This window comes from Eschrichtius robustus, chromosome 10 (genome assembly GCF_028021215.1).
Source record: "Eschrichtius robustus isolate mEscRob2 chromosome 10, mEscRob2.pri, whole genome shotgun sequence".
Lineage (NCBI taxonomy): Eukaryota > Metazoa > Chordata > Mammalia > Artiodactyla > Eschrichtiidae > Eschrichtius > Eschrichtius robustus.
The window spans coordinates 34,073,021-34,099,198 of NC_090833.1; the positions used below are offsets into that span (position 1 = coordinate 34,073,021).

General features: G+C 43.4%; 1 protein-coding gene and 1 pseudogene across 2 annotated transcripts; both read left to right on the forward strand.

Annotated features, from left to right (window-relative positions):
• The first annotated feature begins 224 nt into the window (after nucleotides 1-224).
• TRMO (tRNA methyltransferase O) lies at nucleotides 225-13,376 on the forward strand. 2 transcript variants are annotated; one of them, XM_068552538.1, is made up of 5 exons: nucleotides 225-364; nucleotides 6,851-7,025; nucleotides 7,839-7,996; nucleotides 10,913-11,575; nucleotides 12,605-13,376. In XM_068552538.1, exons 1-5 carry the CDS (start codon nucleotides 229-231, stop codon nucleotides 12,823-12,825), a joined length of 1,353 nt encoding a protein of 450 aa, XP_068408639.1. In that variant the 5' UTR covers nucleotides 225-228; the 3' UTR covers nucleotides 12,826-13,376. The 2 variants fall into 2 exon arrangements, with proteins under 2 accessions (XP_068408639.1, XP_068408640.1); XM_068552539.1 differs by having other exon boundaries at nucleotides 12,178-12,680.
• Nucleotides 13,377-23,072: 9,696 nt separating this feature from the next.
• LOC137770198 (nucleophosmin pseudogene) lies at nucleotides 23,073-24,356 on the forward strand (annotated as a pseudogene).
• Nucleotides 24,357-26,178: the final 1,822 nt, after the last annotated feature.

The following is a 26,178-nucleotide window of genomic DNA, read 5'->3' on the forward strand; positions in this document are numbered from 1 at the left end:
GACATCTTTATGCATAAATCTTCATCGACGTGCCCCCCTTGAAAAGGGTGGTAACTTGGAGCTTCTGACTGCCCTGAAAGGGCGGGCAACTGCAAGGGGTCCGCGCGACACAGCAGACACATGTTCAGAAGCGGAAGGAGGGATCCAGGTCCTAACCGCCACCTAGCGGCGGCCTCCGGCGCCGTCCGCCGCCCGCCGCACTTCTCCCGCACTGCGCAGGCGCCGTGCATGGAGACCGGAAGCGGAAGGCTTGAACGCGTTGGGTGGGCACCTGTGAGACCACTAGCCATGCGCGACTTGGAGGAGCCCGGCCCTCGACCCACAGCGACCTCGTGCGGGTGCATGAAGCCGGCTCTGGAGACAGGTAACTTCTAAGAGGCTGAAGGTTCCGCACTCCGAAGAGCCCTAAGTGCAGGGAGCCGACTTCACTGCAGGGAGGGACGGCAAATGCGAGACCTAGAATGGACGTGGGTCGCTTTTCCTGATTATTGGAAGGCACGGGTCATGTGCTTAGGAGACCACGTGATGTGTCTTAAGCGAGCGGGATGACGTCATCTCTCCTGTTCTGTTCTTGGTAGCTAAGGTGGCCTGGTCTTGGCAGAACAGCCACGTGCAGTGTAGTGGCCTTTGTCTTGGGGAGTTCTCACCCATAAAGGAGAGATAGGATATATACAGCAGGTGTTATGCCGATTCGGAATTAATGCCACAAGAGAGAAGCAACCTGTGCTGTAGGAAGTGTAGGAAATAGTTTTAAACTGGGCATTGAAAGATGGCATGAGTTTGCTTCTCTTTATTTTCACCCCTATTTTTAGGGCAGAATATATTAACTTTAGAAATCCGATGAAGCAAATGGAAAAAAAAGATTAAAGTAGTCGGCCATTACCCAGAGAAAACCACTGTTAATATCTTGGTGTCTACTTTCCATAATAGTTTCAGTGCCTACACACTAGAAACATGAGGTGATATGCGACACCATTGTCTTATAACGTCAAAAAAAACTTAAGGACTTCCTTGGTGGTGCAGTGGTTAAGAATCCGCCTGCCAGTGCAGGGGACATGGGTTCGAGCCCTGGTCCTGGAAGATTGCTACGTGTTGCAGAGCAACTAAGCCCATGTTGCAGAGCAACTAAGCCCACCACAACTACTGAGCCTGCGCTCTAGAGCCTGCGAGCCACAACTACTGAAGCCCTCGCGCCTAGAGCCCGTGCTCTGCAGCAAGAGAAGGCACCGCAATGAGAAGCCTGTGCACTGCAATGAAGAGTAGCCCCCGCTCGCAGCAGCGAAGACCCAGCGCAGCCAGAAGTAAATAAATAAATTTTTTAAAAAAACCAAAACTTTGGTTTGAATCCCAGCTCTACATTTATTAAAAACAAAACAAAACTTAAGGTTCATGAAAATCTTTACATGGCAATTAATAATGTTAATTTTGAGAAGTTGCACACTATTTTGTTTTATAGATGTGCTCTTATTTAACCAGTTCCCTATTGTTGGGCATTTAGGTTATCGCCAGTTTTCATTGTTCTAAATGAAAGTTTTGAAACTAAAATCTTTGTGTATGTTCTAAATGTTTAACTTGAATTTCTAAAAAGTATTGTTGGGCTTTCCTGGTGGCGCAGTGGTTAAGAATCTGCCTGCCAATGCAGGGGACATGGGTTCGAGCCCTGGTCTGGGAAGGTCCCACATGACGTGGAGCGACTAGGCCCGTGCGCCACAACTACTGAGCTTGCGCGTCTGGAACCTGTGCTCCGCAATGGGAGAGGCCGCGACAGGGAGAGGCCCGCGCACCGCGATGAAGAGTGGCCCCCACTTGCCACAACTGGAGAAAGCCCTCGCACAGAAACGAAGACCCAACACAGCCATAAAAAAAAAAAAAAAAAGGGCTTCCCTGGTGGCGCAGTGGTTGAGAATCTGCCTGCTAATGCAGAGGACACAGGTTCGAGCCCTGGTCTGGGAAGATCCCACATGCCGCGGAGCAACTAGGCCCGTGAGCCACAATTACTGAGCATGCGCGTCTGGAGCCTGTGGTCCACAACAAGAGAGGCCGCGATAATGAGAGGTCCGCGCACCGCGGTGAAGAGTGGCCCCCACTTGCCGCAAGTAGAGAAAGCCCTCGCACAGAAACGAAGACCCAACACAGCCATAAATAATAAATAAATAAATAAATTAATAAATAAATAAAAATTAAAAAAAAAAAAGACCTGCATTTAAAAAAATATATATATATTGTTATGTGGTCAACGGTTGTGCCTGTTTAAAAAAAAAAATTGTTGCATACTGCCAGATTACAGGTCTGATAGGTTTTTTTAAAAAAATTAATTATTTTTTTGGCTGCTTTGGGTCTTCGTTGTTGCATGTGGGCTTTCTCTAGTTGTGGCGAGTGGGCTACTCTTCGTTGCGGTGCGTGGACTTCTCATTGCGATGGCTTCTCTTGTTGCAGAGCACAGGCTCTAGGCACGCGGGCTTCAGTAGTTGTGGCACGCAGGCTCAGTAGTTGTGGCACATGGGCTTAGTTGCTCTGCGGCATGTGGGATCTTCCCAGACCAGGGCTGGAGCCTGTGCCCCTGCATTGGCAGGCGGATTCTTAATCACTGAGGCACCAGGGAAGCCCCAGGTCTGATATTTTGACAGGCAGGAGAGAGCAGGGCTCAGAGGTCTACAGAGCATGGGGTCCGGGAGCTGTAAGTCAGAAATGTTGGATGGGGGACTTCCCTGGTGGTCCATTGGTTAAGACTCTGTGGTCCCAGTGCAGGGGGCCAGGGTTCGATCCCTGGTCAGGGAACTAGATCCCACATGCATGCCGCGGCTACGATCCCGCACGTGGCAACAAAGATCCCACATGCCACAAGTAAGACCCGGCACAGCCAAATAATAAATAAATAAATAAACAAATATTTTTTTTAAAGTGTTGGATGGAATAGGGAGGTATTGGAACTGTTGATTGGATTCAGTTTGTAGAGAACCTTGACTAGCAGGCTAAGAAATATGACTTCTGGGCTTCCCTGGCGGCCCAGTGGTTAAGAATCACCTGCCAATGCAGGGGACATGGGTTCGAGCCCTGGTTCGGGAAGATCCCACATGCCGCGGAGCAAGTAAGCCCGTGCGCCACAGCTACTGAAGCCCACACACCTAGAGCCCACGAGCCACAACTACTGAAGCCCACACACCTAGAGCCTGTGCTCCCCAACAAGAGAAGCCACCGCAATGAGAAGCATGCACACCGCAAGGAAGAGTAGCCCCCGCTCGCCGCAACTAGAGAAAAGCCCGTGCGCAGCAACGAAGACCCAACCCAGCCAAAAATAAATAAATGAATAAATTTAAGTAAATAAATAATAAAAATTAAAAAAAAGAAATATGACATCTGTTAATAGTGGGAAACAAAAAGTTTAGAGAGTAGCGAGACATAAGGAACTCAGAATCCAGAGGACTGGTGTAGTGTGTTTTGAGGAGGGGAGGGACTGGCAGAGGGAAGACAGATTATAACAAGGGTAATTTAATAGTCTGGGCAAGAGGGGAAAAGGACCTGGACGTTTCTGTCTGCACAAGACTTGTTGATAAGACTTGTGTACAGAAAGCCTCTGCATTAATAACTTGTTGGGTTTTTAAAATTATATGGTTAGTACAGTTGTAATATTGTTAAATTGAGGGAAAATCCTGTGTAAGGGCTTTAAAAATCTCTCCTTGCTCAGCACCTTCTGCTGTCCTAGGTACTTTACATATTTTAGTCATCTTTCCAAGATAGGATGATTATCCTTGTTTTATAGCTGAGAAAACTGGATTTAGAGAGGTAAGCAGTTTTGCCCAAGGGCACACAGCTAGTGTTACGGCCCTGTGTTGTTTTTGTCCTTTTTCTCTTTTCATACCAGCCATAGGCCCCAGGGAAACTTCTCCCTCTTTCTGTGTGGTTCTCATGCCAGTACTACTCTGGCATACCTGTGCTCTCCCTATTCTGCATGTATGTAAGGGAGTTTGATTTAATTGTTGATTTACTTGTCCACTCTGTCAATGTACTGCACACCTTGATGGTGAGAACTGGTTCTTGTTTATGCCTGTTCCCAGGCACTCAGCACAGTGCTTACCAAATGGTAGGTGCTTAATGTTTTCTTTTTGTTTGTTTTTTGAGATATGAGGCAAGAGGAAGAAGATCAGAAGTCCCTTGGGTGGACGTTCTCAGGCCTCCACTTCAAGGAGAGCATTCAAACAGAATTTATATTTGGAAATTTAATATCCCAAGAACCGGGGCACAGAGAATAAATAAGGTCCAGACGTATTAGAATATGGTTAAGTTCCGACGTTTATTAGATGGATATTTGATATGTTGAGAGTGGTCTCAAACATTTGAGAGTGACATAGCTGAGGGACTCCTTCCAATGTAGCTCGTTCAGTTCATTGCTTACCCAGTATTATCTTGCTTATGTTCTTATAGAGGTGAACAAACAGGGTTGGAATAAATCTAATTGGTTACAACTTACATTTATCATAGCATATGTATAACCTGTGAAAAACAGGTATAGACTGATTCAATGAAGTGATAGCTCAAGTTAGTTATAAACTTGTAGACCCCCAATCAGATAGTCAAAGGCAAAAGTCTTTGATCATTACTGCAGATATGACATTTCCCATGATACTGAAGCATATTGTGAGTTTCTATCAATCAACTGTTAACTCCACTATGATACGAGTTCTTGTTTTGTATTTTTTTCCCCCAAACTTAGCACAATGTCTGGCAATTGTAGACACTTGGAAAGTGTTTGTTAAATAAAACAGAACATAACTGACTAGGGTAGGAGCCCTTTTTGGCCATTTTTCTTCATGATATTTTTATGAACACCAGAGAATTGTTTGACTTTAGTTCCTTCATCTTTAAAATGTTTACTATATCAATTCCACAGAGCATAGGTGAAGGTTTAAAAAAAAGAGTGCCTGTGAATGTAGTTGGAAAAAAACTTAAAGTCATCAAAAACATACGCGGTGTCGATGGATCTTAGAATCATAATATTGAGAGAGAGAAAGCAAGTCTGAGAAGATACCAGTTTTTATAGAACTCAAAGACAAAATAAATGAAACGTTGTTTAAGCATGCATATGCATGTGATAAAATCATATTTAAGAAATGAATGATAAAGACCACATTCAAGCTCTTGTTTATCTCAGGGGAAAGGTAGGGAGAGCGGCAACATAAAAAGATGCAAGTTGTTGGTAAAGCACTAGTTTTTGGGCTGGGTGGTGGTACACAGGATTTCATTTTAACATTATGCTTTATTATATATATGTTGCATGTAATATTTTATAGGTATCACGTAATTTAGTTTTTATAAGGGAAAAGTCATGAAAGGTGCTATGAAGGACAGGCCTATAGTCTCACTGCCCACCTGTGCTGATAGGATAGACTTAATGGAAACCGGAAATAAAATGAGGTTCTAGAATGTCTTTATATCATCTCTTAAAAGAAGCTAATACAGCTTTCATGAAATGTGAAAAAAAAGATATCTATAAATTCAAAATGCTAGTTGCAGATACCTTCTACTTTAAACCTATATTGATGTTGCCTGGCCAGTTTTTTCTTCTTTTGAGTTACTGGTTTAAAACATTTTAAAAATGATTTGTGATTATTGTAAAATGTTCAAATATTATAGAAATTACAGAGTTAAATATAAAAATAATCCAACAATCCCTCCACCAGTTTTTTTTTTTTAACTCACAGTTCCATCTTTATTACTTCTAACAAAAGATACTAGAATGATACTTTTGTCTCTTCCTTGGTATTTGTCTACTGTATTAACTTCGACCATCCCAATAGAAGAATGTGCCAATAAATCATTGATGACTTTTTACTGTTGTCTGTATGGTGCAATGATACCAATATCAGAGGGATTACAACCAGCCTAAACAGAAAAGAACACAATTTAAAGTCTCCACCAGTTTTAACCAATGTTAAAATTTTGGTGAATATCCTTCTAGATAGCTTTCTAGACATACATATGTACATGTTTAGTTAGGTAAATACATAAAATTTTCATAAATAGAATTATGTTATACACATTCTTCTTTCACTTTTTCACTTTCCATTTTAATCAGTTTAGACTTACATAATCCTTTTCTCCATGTAGCATGAATTTTTAAAGTACCTATCCTCTTGTAGGCAAGTACTAGACAATGAGAACATAGCAGTCAGTAAGACAGAAAAACTCCTGCCCACATGGAGTTTACATTCTAGTGGGGCAGAGAGCTGCTGGAGCAAGCCTAACCTGAAATCTAGACTGCCTCTAGATATTTTAGTACTGTGATCCCATACACTCCCTTTATTGCTTAATTAAACTAGTTTGTTTCGTGTGTTCTGTTGTTTTCAACTGAAAGCATTTTTACCTATATACAGTCTCTGTCTCCTTATCGTTCATTATTCTTTGCCTTGTATTTTCACACTCCAGCCAATCAAAATGGCTTGTTCCCTGCTTATGCTATAAAATTTCTCATTTAACTTTGTGCAGCTTATTCCCTCTGTTTGAAATACCCTCTTAGCCCTAACCAAGGTCACATAACATAGTAATGGTAGCATAGAATTTGAATTATAGTCATAGTAGTTCTTCTAAAAATGAATTTTTCCTTTCATTCTTTCTTTCTTAGACCAATACTCTTTCCAGTTTATTATCTAAAGGGATGTATTGATAACAATGATATATGTAATGATAAGGATATTTATATATATTTTTGAATGCTGTAAGAATCTTATTTTATAGTTGCATAACATCTAATAGATTTTAAAACTATGAAATCGATGCATTAAAGAAAACATGTCTTCCTACATCTTTGCTTGACCTTTTCATTAATGATTTCTTATCTAATTTTCTTCTGTAGGGAATCTTTTAACTGAGCCAATTGGTTACTTGGAATCCTGTTTCTCGGCCAAGAATGGTACTCCAAGGCAGCCATCCATTTGTAGCCATTCACGGGCTTGTTTGAGGATTAGAAAAAGCATCTTTAATAATCCTGAACATTCCTTGATGGGCTTAGAACAGTTTTCTCATGTTTGGTAAGTTGTTTTATAGTTAGAAACGGTACTTTGGACCATAACTTGCCCTTGAGTAAAGTACTCCAGTTGGAGGCAACCCTGGAGACTGCCATCCAGACCACCCTTGTCTACTGCAGGGGATTTTTGTACTATATTCATGCATGTGATTGTCTGCATAACTTGGACACCCTCGGGGAAGCTTGGGATCCACTGCGGGGCACATTCCATTTACAGTTGGTTCCAGTTTTGTTGAATGACTTCTGTTGAGCTGAAATCTGTAGACCTTCTCGATTCTGTCCATGGGTCATTATTCTGTCCTCTAGACCACGGGTTAGCAAGCTATGGCCTGTGGACCAAACCCATCCCATCTTCTGTTTTTGTAAGTAAGTTTATGGGAACATAACCACGTGCATTCATTTATGTGTTGGTCGTGGCTGCTTTTGTGTTACAGCAGAGTTGAATTATTTATAGCAGAGACTGGTTGACCTGCAAACCCTAAAATATTTACTGCCTGGTCCTTTACGGAAAAAGTTTGTGGACCCTGCTCTAGACCCATGAAGTATTGTTTATTCAGGTACTTGACAAAAGCCTGTTAAGGTCCTAGCATGTGCCAGTCATTGTGTTACGGGCAGTGGATATAGAGATAAGACTGTCTTCTTTCAAAAAACGGGAATGATATTATTCTTTTTTCCCCCACTGATTACATTTTAGTACCATTAGAAGCATTCTTTCTGTTTTAATTTGTGGAGATTAAAGTTTTTTTTCTCCCTCAAATCATTATGATAGATTAACTATGTTCTTTTCTTACTCAATGGTTTGGTTTATTTTCAATAGGATTTTGTTTGTTTTTCACAAAAATGGTCATTTGAGCTGTAAGGCAAAAGTGCAGCCTCCTAGGCTGAATGGTATGAAGACTGGCGTTTTCTCTACGAGGAGCCCACATCGTCCCAATGCGATAGGACTGACCCTAGCCAAACTGGAAAAGGTAGAAGGTAATTTGTACTTTTACCATTTTTTCCTTAACCAAAAGAAGTCTTATAAAATCAACATAGTATTCAGCACTGGCTGTTAATTGAGACAAGTACCAATGGTGTTAGCCCCTGTGAACCACCAGACATTGAAGAAAATGAAACAATTAAAAGAATGTCAGCGTTGAAGCACTTTGGAATAAGCTCTCATAGGATGCTCAGAGTTAGTTTATGTCATTATATTTATCAGAAGTTATTAAATTATTTAAAAGTAACTCTTAAGATTTTATAATCATTAAATTAGTAACCAAATTTTTCCTGACTTGGAATGCAGTAAATATAAAATGATCTAAAAATAATTGGACACTCTCAAAATTTAACGCACAGTAACTGGTTGCACATGCACATATGGTCAGCACATCTGACCACAGGGTGGTAGATCATTTCTTCCTTGCAGCCCTGAGGAAATGAACGTGCATCGTGGCTGCAGTGCCGCTGTCCCCTGTGATGTGAGGCAGAGGGTCTGGGATGAATACACCATAGGTTGAACATCTGTCAGATTGTGGGAGAACCTGTGTAGAATACCAGATTAGATTTAACTACATGTTCATATATAAACACATTACTGAGCCGTTCATTTTTGAAAGCCTCCCATTCTTGAATCCCTTGGACCTGATCAGCACATTTGGGTGTGCTGGGTAACACACAACTTGGGTAGCAGTACTGGAACATTTTATGATCGTTTGTGCAACCCACACGTATTTTCTGAGCACTGAGTATGTGCCAACCATTGTTCTAGGTGCTGGGGATATAGTGGCAAGCAGATTAGATAAAAATCCCAGCCCTACAGAGGATCTTAGCATTCTAATGGGGAAGATCAAATCAGAAAGGTGAAAGGCAAACACAGTAGCACTGTAGACACTCTTATAAATAAGCGTTATGAGGATGACCAGAGTTTGTGTGGTGCTTTGCAGTTTATAAAGGGTGTTCACGTATGGTATCTCACAGTGGCTTGTGGGCTTGATAAGGTAGCAGTCTCCGTGTTATGGATGAGGGCACTGAGGCTCTTTGATGTTTGATAATTTACCCAATAGCATCCAGCCAGGGGGTTGTCTGACTTCAAATCCCACGAACTCTCACCTGTACCCCAGTGCTTTTCTTTCTTTTGCAGACATTATTAGGCATAATCTATCACTTAGAAAGTCCAAAATCTTCTTTCCAAAGTTCCAGGTTCATTCACAATAAGCATGTTTTAGAAATCAGAGTCCTTTGTTAGTCATGTTTTTCTCAAATGGAGATAGGATCAAATGTGATCACATGCAGTTTTTGATTCTCACTGGGCCAGTTTTCCAAGGATCAAGTTAGTAGACTTTGCCCCAGTAGAAGGAACTGAACAGCAGCTGTATAAGTGGGACAACAGGGGATCTTTCCTTAATATTTGGTAATGGTGACTTATGTTCTGTTTAATTTTTTTTTTTTTTTTTTTTTTTGGCTGCGTTGGGTCTTTGTTGCTGTGCCCGGGCTTTCTGTAGTTGCAATGAGCGGGGTTTCTCATTGCCTCTCGTGTTGTGGAGCATGGGCTCTAGGCACACAGGCTTCAGTAGTTGCAGCACGTGGGATCAGCAGTTGCGGCACGTGGGCTCTAGAGCGTGTGGGCTTCAGTAGTTGTGGCGTATGGGCTCTAGGGCATGTGGGCTTCAGTAGTTGTGGCGCACAGGCTCAGTATTTGTGGCTCGTGGGTTCTAGAGCGTAGGCTCAGTAGTTGTGGCACACAGGCTTAGTTGCTCAGCAGCATGTGGGATCTTCCCGGACCAGGGATCAAACCCGTGTCCCCTGCATTGGCAGGCGGGTTCTTAACCACTGCACCACAGGGAAGTGCCGTGTTTATTCAGTGGAGTATTCGATTTCTATTGCTGTGTAACAAATTACCATGCACTATCAGTTTAAACAGCACACATTTATTATGTGTTTAAAACATTATAATGTTTCTATAGGTTAGGAGTATGGGCACAGCTTAGCTGGGTCCTCGCTTAAGAGTCTCACCAAGCTGCAGTGAAGTGGAATGAATTCTTTTCTGGAGGTTTGACTGTAGAAGAATCCATTTCCAAGCCCACTCTGGTCATAGGCAGAATTCGCTTCCTTGCAGTTGTGGTTCTGAGGGTCCTGGCCTCTTGCTGGTTGTTGGCTGGTGGCTGCCCCCAGCTCCTAGAGGTGGCCCCCAGCGCCTAGAGACCTCTCGCAGTGCCTTGCCACACGGGCTTTCCCAGCAAGGCTGCTTGCTTCTTCAAGCCCACAGGGGAAGTCTCTCAAGTGAATCTGCCAGCAAACACAGGAGTCTTAGATAACATAACGTAGTCACTGAAGTGATATCAAGTCATACTCAGGAAGAGGGGATTATACACCAGGAGGTGACATCATGGGGCCACCTTAGACTCTGTTTGACACATTGGAAACCATCATCAGTCCCACAGAGATATATTGAGGACTCTGATGTGTCTGGAACAGAGTTAGAAGCCCTCAGTGATGCAAAGGTGAGATGGCCCCACCTAGTGCTCGAGGACCTACTCACTGTCTAGGGGGAGAGACTCTAAGCAGGTCGTTGCTAGACCGTGTGACAAGGGCTCCAGGAGAGGTTTGGGCACAGGTACCTCTGCGGAACCCAGAGGAAAGAATGCTTATGTCTGGAAGAGCCAGAAAGGCTCTGTAAAGGAGGTGTTACGTGAGAGCCTTGAAGAGCAAGTAGGAGTTTGACAGATAAAGAAGAGAATGGGTTTCTAGGTAGAAAGAAAACTGTATCTTGGCACCAGGTATAAGAGGGCCTGGTGCGTAAGAGAATTGTGAGTAAGCTTGGTGGGGTTTAAGCAGACGGTGTTGATTCTCCAGTTGTTTGCACTGTTCTTCATTGTTAATATTTCTAAGAGGGTGTTTTTCACATTATAGGTGGAGCCATATACCTTTCTGGAATTGACATGATTCATGGCACACCTGTACTAGACATAAAGCCCTACATAGCTGATTATGACTCGCCACAAAATTTGATTGAGCCTTTAGGGGACTTTAATTTACAGAATAACCAATGTAAACCAAAAACCGTGTCCCAGTGTGATGGCAAGACTGATAGCTGTGACCAGCAACAGCTCTCAGGGTACGAGGAACCACAGCTCTACAGTTGCACTAAGGAGAAACCTAAATGTCCTGAAGATAGAACTTCAGGAGAAAACAACGCAAAACACGACAACTCAGCAAAAATCCAGCAAAGCTCACCTGAGCCCAGGGAGAGAGCAGCAGATTTGGGTGAAGAATCAGAAAGTGGTCCGAGTCCTAGGGTAGCAGAAGAGCAAAGTGGCCCATGTTGCCTGGAGAAGAGCTTTTCAGAGGAACAAGCAGACAGCAGGCTGAGGAGAGGGGAAGCAGCAGTGGTCCCACAAGGACACAGCACGGAGGTGCCGCCCGAGGCTCTTCCCTGCCCTTCCAGGGCGGCTGGTGCAGCCCACCGCAGTGCGGTCCCCGCCTGGGTGAGAGAGGCTCCCGTGGCCACCTTGGGAGTCCGTTTTACTCCTCACGCGGAGATGGACCTTGAGCACCTCAGCTCAGGTGAACCAGGTACTTTCCATTTCTTGTTTCTGAATAAAGGATGAGCTTTTACTAGGAGATTTAGGCAAACTTGCTATTTCTGAGGGCAGTTTTATATAGAGTATTTGTGATTATGACTTGTAAAGAAATGTAGAAGTATAAAATCATACTTGGGCAACGTCATCATCTGATGGCTTTCAGTCAACAACTATTTGTTCAGCACGGTGAGTGCCGGACACTCAGTCAAGTGTTCACTGAGAACAGCTGCTGCCCAGGAATTGGGCCTCTTGTTTGCGTGTGGCAGTAGCTCTTGGAGTTCTCAAACAGCATTTGGAAGCTAAACTGTGCTTGCTCTGTATCTATGTAGATTGAGTTTTTTCATCTGTTTCACTATCTGAGTAGAGAAATGTCTCATCTTGTTTTACCTATTGGGTGATGGATAGCTCGACCTCTGTCACAGAGCCCAGGAGTAAGAAGGAAAGAGTGTCTTAGCATATAAATTGTCCCCATAAAGTCCCAGCACTAGAGGCATGCACTTCACTGCAGAAGAGAGAAGCCACAGGGCTTTTAACTTGGAGCCTGTGTACTCTAATACATGGATGTTAACCAACATTGTTATCTGGTTTTTCCAGCCCACAAGCAGATTCCAAGCAGCTGTCCAGAGTGAAGGAGAGGCCCATTAAGAAGTGGGTGCGGTGATTCCTGTAAGAAGTAGCCAGTTAGTTGCCAAGGAGATGTCAGATTTCACCTGCCCCTGGATGGTTGTGCTACTCATTCTTTCCTAAGGCTTTATGTTTAAACAGAACATTTGATTTTTAAATCAATCTCTTTATTTTTAAAGTTTTGTTTATGAAAGTTGTTTAATCACTGTGTACAGTTCATGGGAAGAGGAAGGTCAGTTTTTTTTTTTTTTTGTGGGGAGTGGGGTGCGTCCCTCACGGCTTGTGGGATCTTAGTTCACCGACCAGGGATTGAACCCTCGCCCTCAGCAGCGAAAGCGTGGAGTCGTCGCCACTGGACCGCCAGGGGAATCCCCAAGTTGTGTTCTTCTTATTGCAGGTATTGGTCAGGCTTCATTTAAATATTTTCAGTCAGCGGAGGAAGCAAGGTGTGCCATCGAGGCTGTGCTGTCAGCCGACCCTCGGTCTGTATATCGACGGAAAGTCTGCCAGGATCGTCTTTTCTACTTTACAGTAGACATAGCACATGTCACGTGCTGGTTTGGTGATGGTTTTGCAGAGGTCTTAAGGATCAAGCCGGCTTCTGACCTGTTCAGATGAGTGACCTGTGGAGTCCTTGGTGTCTCTGGGATCGTGAGTAGCCTCCATCGAGTCTTTAAGACAGCCTAATTGACTTCAGTATGGCTGTTGGATTTTCTGTACAAGCTAATGATGTGCCTTCTTTGCAGAAAGACGCAACACTTTGTGATCTCACTGCTTTGATTGATTTGGGTTGTTCAGAATATTTATTTGAAAAACATGTGTTTTAATAAACTAAGAGATACAGAATTTGGAGAAATCGCCATAGCATGATCGTTTTTGATCAGTTAATACTGAAGAATCCAAAGGTGATGCTTTATCAGTGTTTTCTGAAAGAAGTCAATTCTTCTTGGCACTTGATAAAACTGGGCAGAAGCTGGGGGGATGTGTTGAACAATTCATGTTGATTTTTTTGTCTGAAAAAGCCTGACCTCTCTGTTTTATTCTAAATCAAACTGAGTTATGATATCTTAAGAAACTAACAAATCAAAACCAAGTAGTTATAAAGACCTTTAGAGAGTAAACCCCTGTGTTTCAGAGACTTTGCCACACACACACGCACACACGCACACACATGTATGTGTAATATTTAATCCTGATTCCAAAGTTAGAGACTCTAAGATTTCTTTGGATGCCTTTGTGTCAGAAAAGAAAGTCACTCTGAGAAGTCCAAGAAAATAACTTAATTACTGGTTTATTTCTTATTTATTCTATGACTGTTTACTGAGAACTATTGTGAGTTAGGTTTTGGTGATAGAATGAGATGAACAGGATGCAATTCTTGTTGTAGGTCATAGTTGTGGAGGAAGAAGACACAAACACATTGTTGTATTACAGTTAGATAGAGTAATTAAGTCCGTACATGATTCCTGTATAAGCACCACACGGGAAGCAGTTTTAAGAATGTATTGCCTATAGGTTGACTTTAAAGATGTGATCCCAGATAACTGAAGATTTATGATCAGTGTGACCAAATTAGACACCTGTCAACATGACGTAGGCTTTCCTAATCGCAACTGTAAATCTTAATAGCTGCTTGATCATGGTTTTGAAATGAGCCCTGCTGCCTGTGGATGCTTGCACAGAGTCATTTGTGGCTGATGACACTGCACTTCTGAAACAAACTGGGTTTTATTTGAGGTTACTTAGAACCTCTTGGGGAAGTATATTTAAATCGACTTTTAAAAGCTTTTTATTTCTGGATAATTACAGATTCATAGGAAGTTGCAAAAAATAGGGCAAAGGTCCCGTGTACCCTTTACCTAGCTTCTTCCCATGGTAACGTCTTACATAACTGTGGTATGATGTTAAAACTAGGAAGTTGACATTGGTACAATCCACCCTTTATTTTGATTTTGAATTCTTTTCTCTTAAAATTACTTTGAGACTGAGTCAGGTCTTGAAGCACAAAATGTTGATATTTAATATGGAAAAAATAACTCTTAGGACCATACCAACCGGCCTTCTAGCAAGAGGACTGTTCTGTTGTTTGGGGTTTTAATATACATTCTCAGGATTTTAGAACTAAAATCCTAAATATAATCCAGCTTAGTTCTCTGCCAGCTCATCAGTCTTTTCATTATACCCAGTGTTTGGCCCTCTCCCCCTGCTTAAACCCCTCGGTGATGACCCTTCACCCCTGCCCTGTGTAGCTCATTATTAAAGTGTTCTTCCTTTATATGAGATCAGATCTGTTCTCTGATAACTCCACCCTCTGGCCAGGCCACATAGGGTAAAGCTGATCAGGCTCCCATGTTTTCTTCAGCTGTTTCTCATGTAACGTGTTCTTGAGCCTCACCCCACCCTCAATCCTTGAGTCCCCCATGTGAGCTTTTGTCTCTAGGCAAGTAAGCGTCATATTGTGAGGAAATTTGTATCCCTGGGTTACAAACTTCCATCCCTCAGCAAGAGAAATCATTTGAAGTAAATCTACTATTCCTTTTCATCTTGGAAACTTTTTCAAAAGAAAGGGACACAAATGACATCCACCTTAGAATTTAGCCTTTGCTTTTTGGTGCCTGTTTGGGGAGCCCTGATAGCTGATTATTTTCACTAGCTTGGAGATAAACTCCAGGAGTTCAAGCTGTTTAGGTAATTCTGGCTTTCGGCCCACCTGCCCCAGCTTTCCAGAACAGTAACTTCCACAAGAAACACTGATACTTGTCAGTCGCATATAGGAAGAGATTAGAAGGATGAGTGCCATTTATTACATTTTAAAATTGTAGCCTGGCTTAAGGAGGGGGATGGATTATTCCAGCATGTGGAGGCTGTGCACAACCAGATAGACTCATTAGCTAAACCCATGAGCCATGTGTTTGTCAAGCTCTTGTTGGTAGTTTTCTTTTTATGATACAGTCCCAAAGGAGGCAGATGAGGACTCAGTAATAATGAAATGTGCATCAGTTACTGAACTTTTAGCACATCCTGGGCACTGGGCTACATGCTCTCCCTATATTGACCAGAGGTTAAGCGACGTGTTCAGGCTCACACAGCTGGTCAGCCAAGCATCGAGGATTTCAGCCCACCCGCCTGGTCCCAGAGTTGGCTGCCTTCTTAGCTTGGCGCTCCTGCCTCCCCCAGTGCAGGTGCAGACGCTCAGCCAACCATGCTGCTTTATTTGAAGCAGCTCCCTATGCTTCATAAGCACAGGATGCTTCACTTAGAGTGATGCTGATGGAAATCTAATCACTAAACGAAGAACAGGGAGAGGAATAAGGGCAGAGATGTCCATTCCCACTAGATCTGCTTGGAACCTCCTGGGAAGCAGCGTGGGAGATGTGGAGAGCACTGAGGCTGGCCTCAGAAAGTTCAAGCACTCTTTCTGCTCTGCCCTGTGCTTGCTGTGTGCCCGTGGGCGAGTCACTGAGCCCATCTCCACCTCCCTGACCTTACGGAGTTGTTGTTACAAGCATAATGCTTGGGAAAGTATTTTCTAAACTCTTCCATGGTCTGTAACTTAGGTCATATTTTTATTGTGCCTTTCATCATCAACACCCTTTCTCTGTCAGTCTGCTCTGGCTTACCTGGCTGGACAAGCAGACTCAGGAGAATCAAGGGGTCCCTAAAATCCAATGTATGGAAGGTCTTGTTTTATTATTGTCATTACAGAATTTTTTTTAAAAAAAGAACTTCTTTTAGCAAGTTATAGGACGTTTTGCTAAGGGAGCTGTCACAAAGTGCCGCACCTTAAGGACCCAGTTGACATTTTGCCACCTGCCCCCCCGGCTTTCCCTCCTGAGGTTGCACATGTACCAGGAACCGCCTTCACTGCCCATGCACACAGTCCCCAGCTCAGTCCCTTTCTCATGCACAATCCTCTTTAATACCCTTTCTGTCTCACCTTCTTTCCTGATTCCAGCCCAGATATTTCAGGGTAGTCTGCATTTCTTTTATTTATTTAGCTTTTTTTTTTTTTGCATTTCTTTTACAAGAAAATAGAATTAATCATGATGTGAAATTATTAAGGTAAGCTCTACCTCTGTGACAGAGAAGAGGCAAGTTGTAAGGATTAAAAAAGCTCAATGAAATATAATAGGGATTTTTGGTCATTGTTAAAAATAAGGTTCCTCATCTGGGTAGCCACCAAACGACTCTCCAGCATCCTCTCTGATCTGCTCTCTGCCCCCTCTCTGCCTCTGTGGGTTCCAGGAAGTGGGACTCACAGAGGACTCAAGGTTTAGGTCAGTGCATGTGACTGTGAGTGACAAGCACAAGAAAAGCCTTTCCAGTACCCACAGTGACGGCAGGGGGTGGGGCAAAAACTCAGGGGTACCCTCTCTGTTTTCTGATGGAGGGGGCTACTTGGCCTACGAACTCAAGCCACACAGGCCAATCAACTTTGAGTCAATGTATGTTTATGTTGTGCTGACAAAAACGGTAGGGTTGGATGTAATACAGGGTTTCCTACTTTTTCTACCTTGTAGATAACTTGAGAAGTCTATTCAGTTTCTTCACTAATTCTTCATGCAGTTCAAGATGTGTAAAACTTTTTAATTCAGTGTTAGCTAATTTTATTTTTAAAAATCACCACATGCTAAACACTGAAGAAGTCTAATAATTCTTCACAGTGGTATAGACGTTATAGTTTACAAAGCCATTTAAAATATGTTGACTCATTTGGTATCTTAGCAACATTTTGGGTGGATTTTGCTTCTGGGCACTAAGCTGGGAACCTAACCGCTATTTAGAACAGGGCTTAGCAGACTATAGTCTGAAGGCCAAGTTTGGCCCACAGCCTGTTTTTGTATCACCTAGGAGCTAAGATTGGTCTTTATATTTTTAAAAGATTGTAAACAAAAGCAAACAGCCCCCAAAGCTGAACCAGTGACAGAATATGGCATGCAAAGCTGAAGATTTTACCATCTGGCCCTTTACAGAAGAAGTTTATGGACCCTGATTTAGAACATTATTTCTCTGAAAAGGTGTTATGAGTTCCAGAAAGCTTATTTACAAAATAGGTTTTTGGGTTATTGCATGCTTTTAAGTCATGGACTCTCTACGTTTTGAAAGGATTTAGTCATGTAGCCATGTGAGAAAACTCACCAATACAACATAAATAGTAAAGTATGTGTTATAATGTTCTATTCATACATGTCAAATGAGGGTTTACAAATCCATGTTTATACATATGTAGAAAACTTCTAGAAGGATAAATACAAGTATGCTAACAATGGTTGCTTGGGGGCGGGGGCATGTTCTCTGGGGGCTTATTGGGGAAGGGAACTTTTCAGTTTATTCTCTTCAGTATGCTGTGGATTTTTTTCTAATCATGAGCACATGTTATTTTTATAGGTGGAACATAAGGAGAGTTAAATGTCCTAACTTAAATAAGTTCGATTTATGTAAATATGTAACTTTGTCCTCAGGCCCCCCCCCCCCCCAAATCTGGTAAATATAGTTAGAGACATTTTTTCCTGGAGCATCACATGTGGATCACAGAAACAGAAATCACCCAGGTCACACATCAGCTGTGGAGCTGAGCCAGTTTGGAGCAGGTAAACTGACTGGGCCTGGGCAGCTTGTTCCCGAGGATGCACTGGCTTTTTCTGTTCTTCCCAGACAGGGTTTTGGATAAGGCATTGGGCCTCCAGGCAGAAGACAGGCGCCTGTGCGGGGTGGTGTTGCTGGTAGAGGGCTGAGCTGCTGCGAGCGCCTTAGCTCCATACTCACCAAACCTGTGCAGTTCGTCCAGGCCAGACAAAGGGATGGGTCTCTGCTTGCAGGATCATTTCACTCGTCAGCTCCTCCCACTGGTTCTCTGTCTGCTTGCATTTAGTGAGCTCACAGGCCATTTGACTGCTGGGGATTGCTCTCCCTGGATCCCCAGGGCTGGCCCTTACCCACCGTCACAATGGGAACTCTGAGCTCAGTCAGCAGGAAAGGAGAGGCTCAGAGCTGGGGATCGGCTATTCCCACTGGGTCAGGGGACTGTGCTGAGATGGAAGTGGGGCAGACTAGGAAGAAGCGCAGGCTGGCACGGTCGCAGGTGGCAGAGCTGAGCCTGCGTTGGTGGTGGAGTAGGGCTGTCAACAGGTTGGAGGCTCAGGCTCTGCCTGGGTTGGGGAGGAGTAGAGTTCAGAGAACTGGCAGAGTCAAGGCAGGACCGAGTCCCAGAGGGGTTAGGCTGGTTATCCAGGGACCTCAGGGACTTCAGGTCAGGGACCCCCTCATATCGGAGCTGGAGATTTCTCTTCCTTAGTTCTTTGCCCAATATCCTATCTTTGCCAAGATAAAAGGTCACATTCAAAGATACCTTCAATCTAGGAGGACAACACGAGTAAGCAGTGCTCACAAATGACAAGGCAAGGAGAAATCAAGTGACATAAAATGGATTGATTAGTGAAGCCATGCACAAAATATCCGCTGGGTCCTCAGGTGGGAGGAGCTTGGTCATCAGAGCTTGCCCTCTCTTTTCCTCTTGGGAATCCTACTACCACACAAACAAGCCTGAGTTAGCCTGCTCGAGATCATGGCTGAGTCTCAGCTGACACTGAACCAGTCACCAGACCTATAAGTGAAGCCATCCTGTATCATCCAGCTGTATCTGAGTTGACCTAGATGGCCCAGCCAACACAAAGAATCATGAGGGGAAAAAAATGTTTATTTTAAGCCACTAATTTTGGGATGATTTGCTATAAAACAAAAGCTAGCTTATACATTTAGCTACCACACTCTTGAGAGGAGCAGTGGAAAGTGAGTTTATATAACAGGAGGGGTTAACATGACAAAATCCTTAAATGATAAAGGGGTTTTAGGGCAGGATGGATTTTTGTGATGAAAGTCATGAAAAAATAGTAATAAATAATAGCTAACATTTATTAAGCACTTCAGGTTAGGTACGGAGCTAAGAGTTTTAATTAACATGGATTATCTCATTATGAGGAAAGATACTGTTATTTCCATTGTACAGTTGAGAAGCTGAGGATCAAGGACATTAAATTACTCTACAAGGTCTCATGGTTAGAAAGGGGGAAGACTTAGGATGTAAATCCTGAGTCTGTCAAACTGCAGAACCAACATTTTTTTTATATTTTGAAACTTAAAAAAAAATTATTTATTGGTTGTGCTGGGTCTTCGTTGCTTCAGGCAGGCTCCTTAGTTGCAGCTCGCAGGCTCCTTAGTTGTGGCATGCGAACTGTTAGTTGCGGCATGCATGTGGGATCTAGTTCCCTGACAGGGATTGAACCCGGGCCCTCTGCATTGGGAGCATGGAGTCTCATCCACTGCGCCACCAGGGAAGTCCCAGAACCAACATTCTTAAACACTAATAACGCTAGGGTTTCCGGCCTAGGAGAATCTACAAATGGCTATTCCATAAATTCAAATGGAAGAGCCATGAAGTGGAACTAAAACTGAGTTGACCAGGGAACTGAGGGGTGACTGAGTTCCCCTCAAATCACATCTCTGATTTCTGGATAAACATGGAGTGAACCCATGCATTTGTTTCTGTTGCTTGCTAAAATCCCAATAAATTGCAGCAAAAAGAGCAAATTAAACCGAAAGCAGGAATCAATGAAACAGAAAATTTTAACTAAATCAGTAAAACCAAAAGCTGGTTATTTCAGATTAACTTGATAAACTTCTGGCCAGACTGATTAGAAAAAAAGAAAAAACCAATTAACAGTATCAGGAAAGAGAGGTGACACCTCTATTAATTATACTGATATTTAAAAGGAATATTATGAACAACTTTGTGTCAATAAATTTTAAAAACTTAGATGAAATGAATAAAAAATATGAATATACAAATTACGAGAAGTCACTGAAGAAGAAATAAATAACTTGAAGAGCTTTTATTAAAGAAATTGGAATTGTAGTTAAAAACCTTCTCTCACAGAAAACTTCAGGTGCAGATGACTTCCCTGGTGAATTCTATCAAACAAGGAAGAAAAAAGAATTCTAAATAAACTCTTAAAATATTGAAAAGGAGGGAATACTTTCCAACTCATTTTATGAATGCAACATTACCATGATACCAAAACCAGACAAAAATATTACAAGAAAGAAAACTACAGACCAATATCTCTTATTTGCAAAAATTCTAAAGAAAATTTTAGGAAGTTTAATCCAACAACATATTAAAGGATAATATATCATGACCAAGTATGATTTATCCCAGGAATGTGGAGTTGGTTTCACATTAAATAAATCAACGTAATTCACCATATTTACAAACTGAAAAAGAAAAACACTATGTTCATTTCAGTAGATGCTGAGAAAGCATTTGACCAAATATAATACCCATTCCTGGTAAAAAAAAAAAAAAAAAACTCAGAAAACCAGGAATAAAAGGGAACTTCCTCAATCTGATAAAGGCCATCTACAAAAAAACCTACAGCCAGCATCATATTTAGTGATGAAAGACTGAATACTTTCCAACCTAAGATCAAGAACAAGACAAGGATGTCTACACATACCACTTCTATTCAATATTGTACTGGAGGTACTAGCTAATGCAGTAAGGCAAGAAAAATAAAAAGCACATGGACTGGAAAGGGAGACATATAATTTTCCTTATTTACAGATGACATGTCTATGTAGAAAATCCTCAAGAGTCAACAGAAAAAGCCACTGGAACTAATAAGTTTAACAAAGGTATGGAATATAAGGTCAAAAAACAAAAATTTTATCTCTATATATTAGCAATGAACAATTGGAAACTTAAAAATAGCATTCATGTAAAAATATGAAATAGGGATAAAATTTATCAAGATATGTGTAGTAGCTGTACAAGGAAAATTAACATTGCCAAGGGAAATTGAAGAAGGTCTAAGTACATGGAGAGATCTACAGTGTTGTGAATTGAAGGGCATGGTATTATTAAGATGTCAACTCTCCTCAAATTGATTTATAGATTTAAGGAAATGGAGTAGGCGGACTCTCTGAGGCAAGGAGCACTTCAATGGGAAAATCCTGAGGCTGGCTCTGCATCTCTACCTCCAGTATGAGCCTCAGTCCATGAGCAAGCTGCTCTTTAAGGCTTGGCCATTGCAGATTTTGGGCAACCAATACTCCTCAGGGCGGGGAGGGAGATTCCTTGGTCACTGGACCCCTTGACCGCTCAGACAGCCATTTAGTTTCTGTGCATCTTCCAGCTCACAGGCTCTCAAAACATCTTCCAGTTGTGGCTCAGGAGCTGCAGTCGTCTTGAACTTCTTCCCTGGACTTTTTGGCCTTTGAAGGAATCCCTAAATTAATCTCCAACATCCTTTTCCTAAAGTGGAAAGGAGATGCTCGCCTCCAGACCCTCTCCTCCGTGGTCTCTGCCTCTGGGGTACTGCTCCTCTGTGACTGGAGGCTGTTGGGACATGACTCCACTCTCACCCCTTGGGTCATGTCCTGCCATTGTTTGACTTGGAGTGACTCTGGACTGCCTCTTTTGTCCCCCATACATTCTCACTCTGCCACAGTTTGTCCATGATGATGGGTGTGAGGAGCTAAAAAGTTTGTCTGGTCTCCTCAGACTGAAGGTCCTGTGTGAACGATAACCAACATTTCAGGGCTGTCTGGCCTTCCTTGTTTACAGCTGAGGAACCGAGAGAGGACTATCCAAGATGGGGACTGAACTTTTGTGATCAGCTTATCTCCTGACCTGCCTAAGGGTTTCTTTCAAAGAGCTAAGCAACCTTGGTTTAGCCGTCCCTGAAACATGGGTGGCTGAGAGAGGAAGGTGGACTAAGGAAGGGGCCATGATTGAGTCTCTACCAGCTAAACGGTTTTATGGATTCAAGGAGCTTGAGAGGTAAGCTCTACCTTTGCTGTACCCCAAACCGTATAATCTGGGCTTCTAGTGCTTGTCTAATGCCTAGATCAAGGAAGGAAAGCTTCCAAAAGGTATTCAGGCAGTGTTCCTGATTCATTGAAGGTGCCGAATTTCCAGTTTCCAAGTGGCCATAAGACTCCCCAGGAGGGGGCAGTGTATAGGTGGCAACAAGCCATGAACCACACACTCCTACAGGGCTCCTGCTGGAGACATCTACCCAAGTTCTTGTCCAAATGAATCTTTAGGGTGTTTTCCAGTTGCCTCTGGTCTAGGTTCTCTGTTGAGCTCCCTGAGTGACATACCAGGTCACTTTCTGTCTCCTCAGAGTCAGACCCTAGACTCCTCACAGGATAGCTTTCTAAATACCTGGGTTATTTGGGGGCTCTTCCTCAGGCTATGCACCAGACTCTTTGTGGGTCACTTTGCCTGTCCCTTCACATGGAAATTTCCTGATTGCCTCAACGTCATGTGGCCTAGATTCTTCCTTGCTACTTTGGCCCCTACCACAGAGGTCTGTGAAGGTTCATGTTTGCCCTTTGGCCAAGAATTCCCTGCTAGTTTGCCCTGAGGCTGTATCTGTGCCAGGTGGGCCCAGTGTTGGATGAAGCTCTTTCAAAGGTGGTGCTCCAGCTGCCGCCAGATCTCATTGATAATAGGAAATTCTCTAGCAAGGATGGTGCCTGGTACTTAGGACAGAGAGGCCATGTTGCACTGAGGAATATTGGGAGCTAGAGGATGAAAGGTTTCCTGAGCTCTTTGGACCCGAAAGAGTTCCAGCTGCTTCTGGAATAAGTGCCAGTCTTGGGGTTGAATTTCTTTTGGGATGAGAGACTGTACTTCATCCTTGGGTTCAGAGAAGGACACTCCACAGGCCCTATCTGGGGTGACAGAATGGGAGAGAGGTTGAAGGTGGGCCTGAGTTAGGGGCTGGGATTGGGGCAGGGTTCAAGATCAGAGGGGGCTGGGGCTGGGGCTGCAGTGGGGATATTTTAGCCTGAATATGGACTGGGCCCATTAGGGAATCCACTGAATAAGGCAAAGGGAGACGCTAGTGGGGGTCAGCCACCCAAGACCAGGACAGTAGCCCCAGGGACTCACTATGCAGAGAGGGGCACCCTGGAAGAGCTGGCTCCACTTCTGCTGCAAAGAGTCCCCTCAAGTTTTGGGGTTTGGGAACTGCCGAGGACTGCAGCTGCTCTGGTTTGTCTATGATGCTCCACAAGGCTTGGGAGCCTGTGGTGTCCTGTGTGTCTGCAAGAGACTAAAGTAGTCCCATCCCTGGTGTGATTCCATCCTTCGCGGCTGTTCTCCGGAACAGTAGTCGTTTATCTCCGTCCGCCTTCTCTCCCACCTAAGTGCATGCCACCAACCCGTGGAAGATTCAATGGACATGGACATGAGCCCCCTGAGGCCCCAGAACTATCTTTTTGGTTGTGAACTAAAGGCTGACAAAGATTATCACTTTGAAGTGGATAATGATGAAAATGAGTACCAGTTATCTTTAAGAACGCTCAGTTAAGGGGCTGGCGCAAAGGATGAATTGCACATTGTTGGAGCAGAGGCGATGAATTATGAAGGCAGTCCAATTTAAGTAACACTGGCAACTTCAAAAATGTCTGTACAGCCAATGGTTTCCCTTGGGGGCTTTGAAATAACACCACCTGTGGTCTGACGGTTGAAGTGTGGTTCAGGGCCTGTGCATTATTAGTGGACAGCACTTAGTAGCTGTGGAGGAAGATGCAGAGTCAGAGGATGAAGAGGAGGAGGATGTGACTCTCCTAAGTATATCTGGAAAGTGTTCTGCCCCTGGAAGTGGTAGCAAGTTTCCACAGAAAAAAGTAAAACTTGCTGCTGATGAAGATGACGATGATGATGCAGATGACTATGATGATGACTTTGATGATGAGGAAGCTGAAGAAAAAGCTCCAGTAAAGAAATCTGTACAAGATACTCCAGCCAAAAATGCACAAAAATCAAACCAGAATGGAAAAGACTCAAAACCATCAACACCAAGATCAAAAGCTCAAGAATCCTTCAAAAAACAGGAAAAGACTGCTAAAACACGGAAAGGACCTAGCTCTGTAGAAGACATTAAAGGAAAAATGCAAGCAAGTATAGAAAAAGGTGGTTCCCTTCCCAAAGTGGAAGCCAAGTTCATCAGTTATGTGAAGAATTGTTTCCGGATGGCTATTCAAGATCTCTGGCAGTGGAGGAAGTCTCTTTAAGAAAATAGTTTAAGGACTTCCCTGGTGGTACAGTGATTAAGAATCTGCCTGCTAATGCAGGGGACACGGGTTCGAGCCCTGGTCTGGGAAGATCCCACATGCTGTGGAGCAACTGAGCCCGTGCACCACAACTATTGAGCCTGTGCTCTAGAGCCCGCAAGCCATAACTACTGAGCCTGCGTGCCACAACTACTGAAGCCCGTGCGCCTAGAGCCCATGCTCCGCAACAAGAGAAGCCATCACAGTGAGAAATGCACACACCGCAATGAAGAGTAGCCCATGCTCACAGCAACTAGAGAAAGCCCGCGCACAGCAACAAAGACCCAACGCAGCCATAGATAGACAGATAGATAGATAGATAGATAGATAGATAGATAGATAGATAGATAGAAAGAAAATAGTTGATATCTGGCTGTCCTTTTTATAATGAAGAGTGAGAACTTTCCCTACCATGTCTGATAAATATTGTCCAGGTTCCATTGCCAAGAATGTGTTGTCCAAAATGCATGTTTAGTTTTAAAAGATGGAACTCCACCCTTTGCTTGGTTTTAAGTATGTCTAGAATGTTATGATAGGACATAGTAGTAGTGGTGGTCAGACAAATGGAAATGGTGGGGAGACAAAAATATACATGTGAAATAAACTCAGTATTTTAATAAAGTAAAAAAAAAAAAAAAGTAGTTCCAGAAGATTTCATTGGTAGTCTCCCTCAGTTGCTTGGGAAGTGTCCCTCCTCCTTTTCCCCCTGCTCCATAATTTGGAAATGCACTCTTTTTGTGACTTGTATCTCCTGGAGCTCCTGGAGATCAGGGCTGAGGAAGAGAAGCTACCTCCTCAGTGCACCTGCTTGCCAAGTCCCCCAGAGACAGGCCTCTGAGGGAGGGGAGGGCTCAGGCGGAGGAGCTGTGGAAGGCAAAGGGACACAGAGGAAGCAGCAGCTTCCTCAACCTCCCCAGACATCAGAAGATCAGCTTCTACAGTCACTCTATCATGATCCTCCCAGCAGGGATCTTGCCGCAAAGTGTTATCATCAAGAAGCTTGCCCAGATGGCTGCAAAAGACAGGATGTACAAGCTGCAGCTGGGAGCAGAATGAGGCTAGGAGGGCCCAGCAAGCCTGGCAGGAGTCACGTTCCCTACGTCACTGACTTCAAGATGCTTCTTTTTTTCTTCAAGAAGGGTGCTTCTTTCAAATTCCCTTCCCTATAAGATTGCCCTCTCATGTCAACCTCGGCTGTACGGGGGCCCTGCAGTCACAGAGGCTGTACTAGGAAGAGGGGGAAGGAAAGAAGGAGAAGAGCTTCATCAATACCTGCTTTTCCAAAGAGCAAACAGGTCCCATGTCACGTGTGCTCCTTTCTGGCAAACTCTCCAAGCTGGGAAAGCAGGAGACTTGGTTACATGCGGTGAAGGTAGGAGCAAAGGATCTTATAGGAGGCTGAGCAAAACTGTCCTCTGGGGGAGGCTCTTGGGAGACTAGACTCCAAAAGCCCCAAGCATTAGTACACAAGGTCAAACAGTGACAACAATAGACAGGCTCAAGTATGGAATAGCATTTTACACTTTATCCCATCTGATCCTCATAACCACGCTGTGAGGGATGAAGGTTAGGTGTATCTCAAGGAGGAATCTGAGCCTTAGGAAAATTAAACAATTTGTCCCAAATCAGGACCCAAAAGGTCTGCCTCCAGATATCCTTTCCACTGTGTCTCACACTGCCACCTAGTGGGCAAGACCCACAGGCCCATTCCACCATTCTTCCATTCCCATGGATGGACCTAGCAGGGAACTGGAGAAGTGTTCTTGGTTCTGACTCCTTCCTATGACTCTCCCTGCTGAGAGCTTTGTTTTCTAAGAGGGATGAGCTCTAGCAGCTGACATCCTTAGA

Coding starts and splice junctions, on each gene's coding strand:
- TRMO (XM_068552538.1), top strand. CDS start 229: ATGGAGACCGGAAGCGGAAGGCTTGAACGCGTTGGGTGGGCACCTGTG. Junction 365..6,850: donor GAAGCCGGCTCTGGAGACAG/GTAACTTCTAAG, acceptor TTTCTTCTGTAG/GGAATCTTTTAACTGAGCCA. Junction 11,576..12,604: donor CCTCAGCTCAGGTGAACCAG/GTACTTTCCATT, acceptor TTCTTATTGCAG/GTATTGGTCAGGCTTCATTT.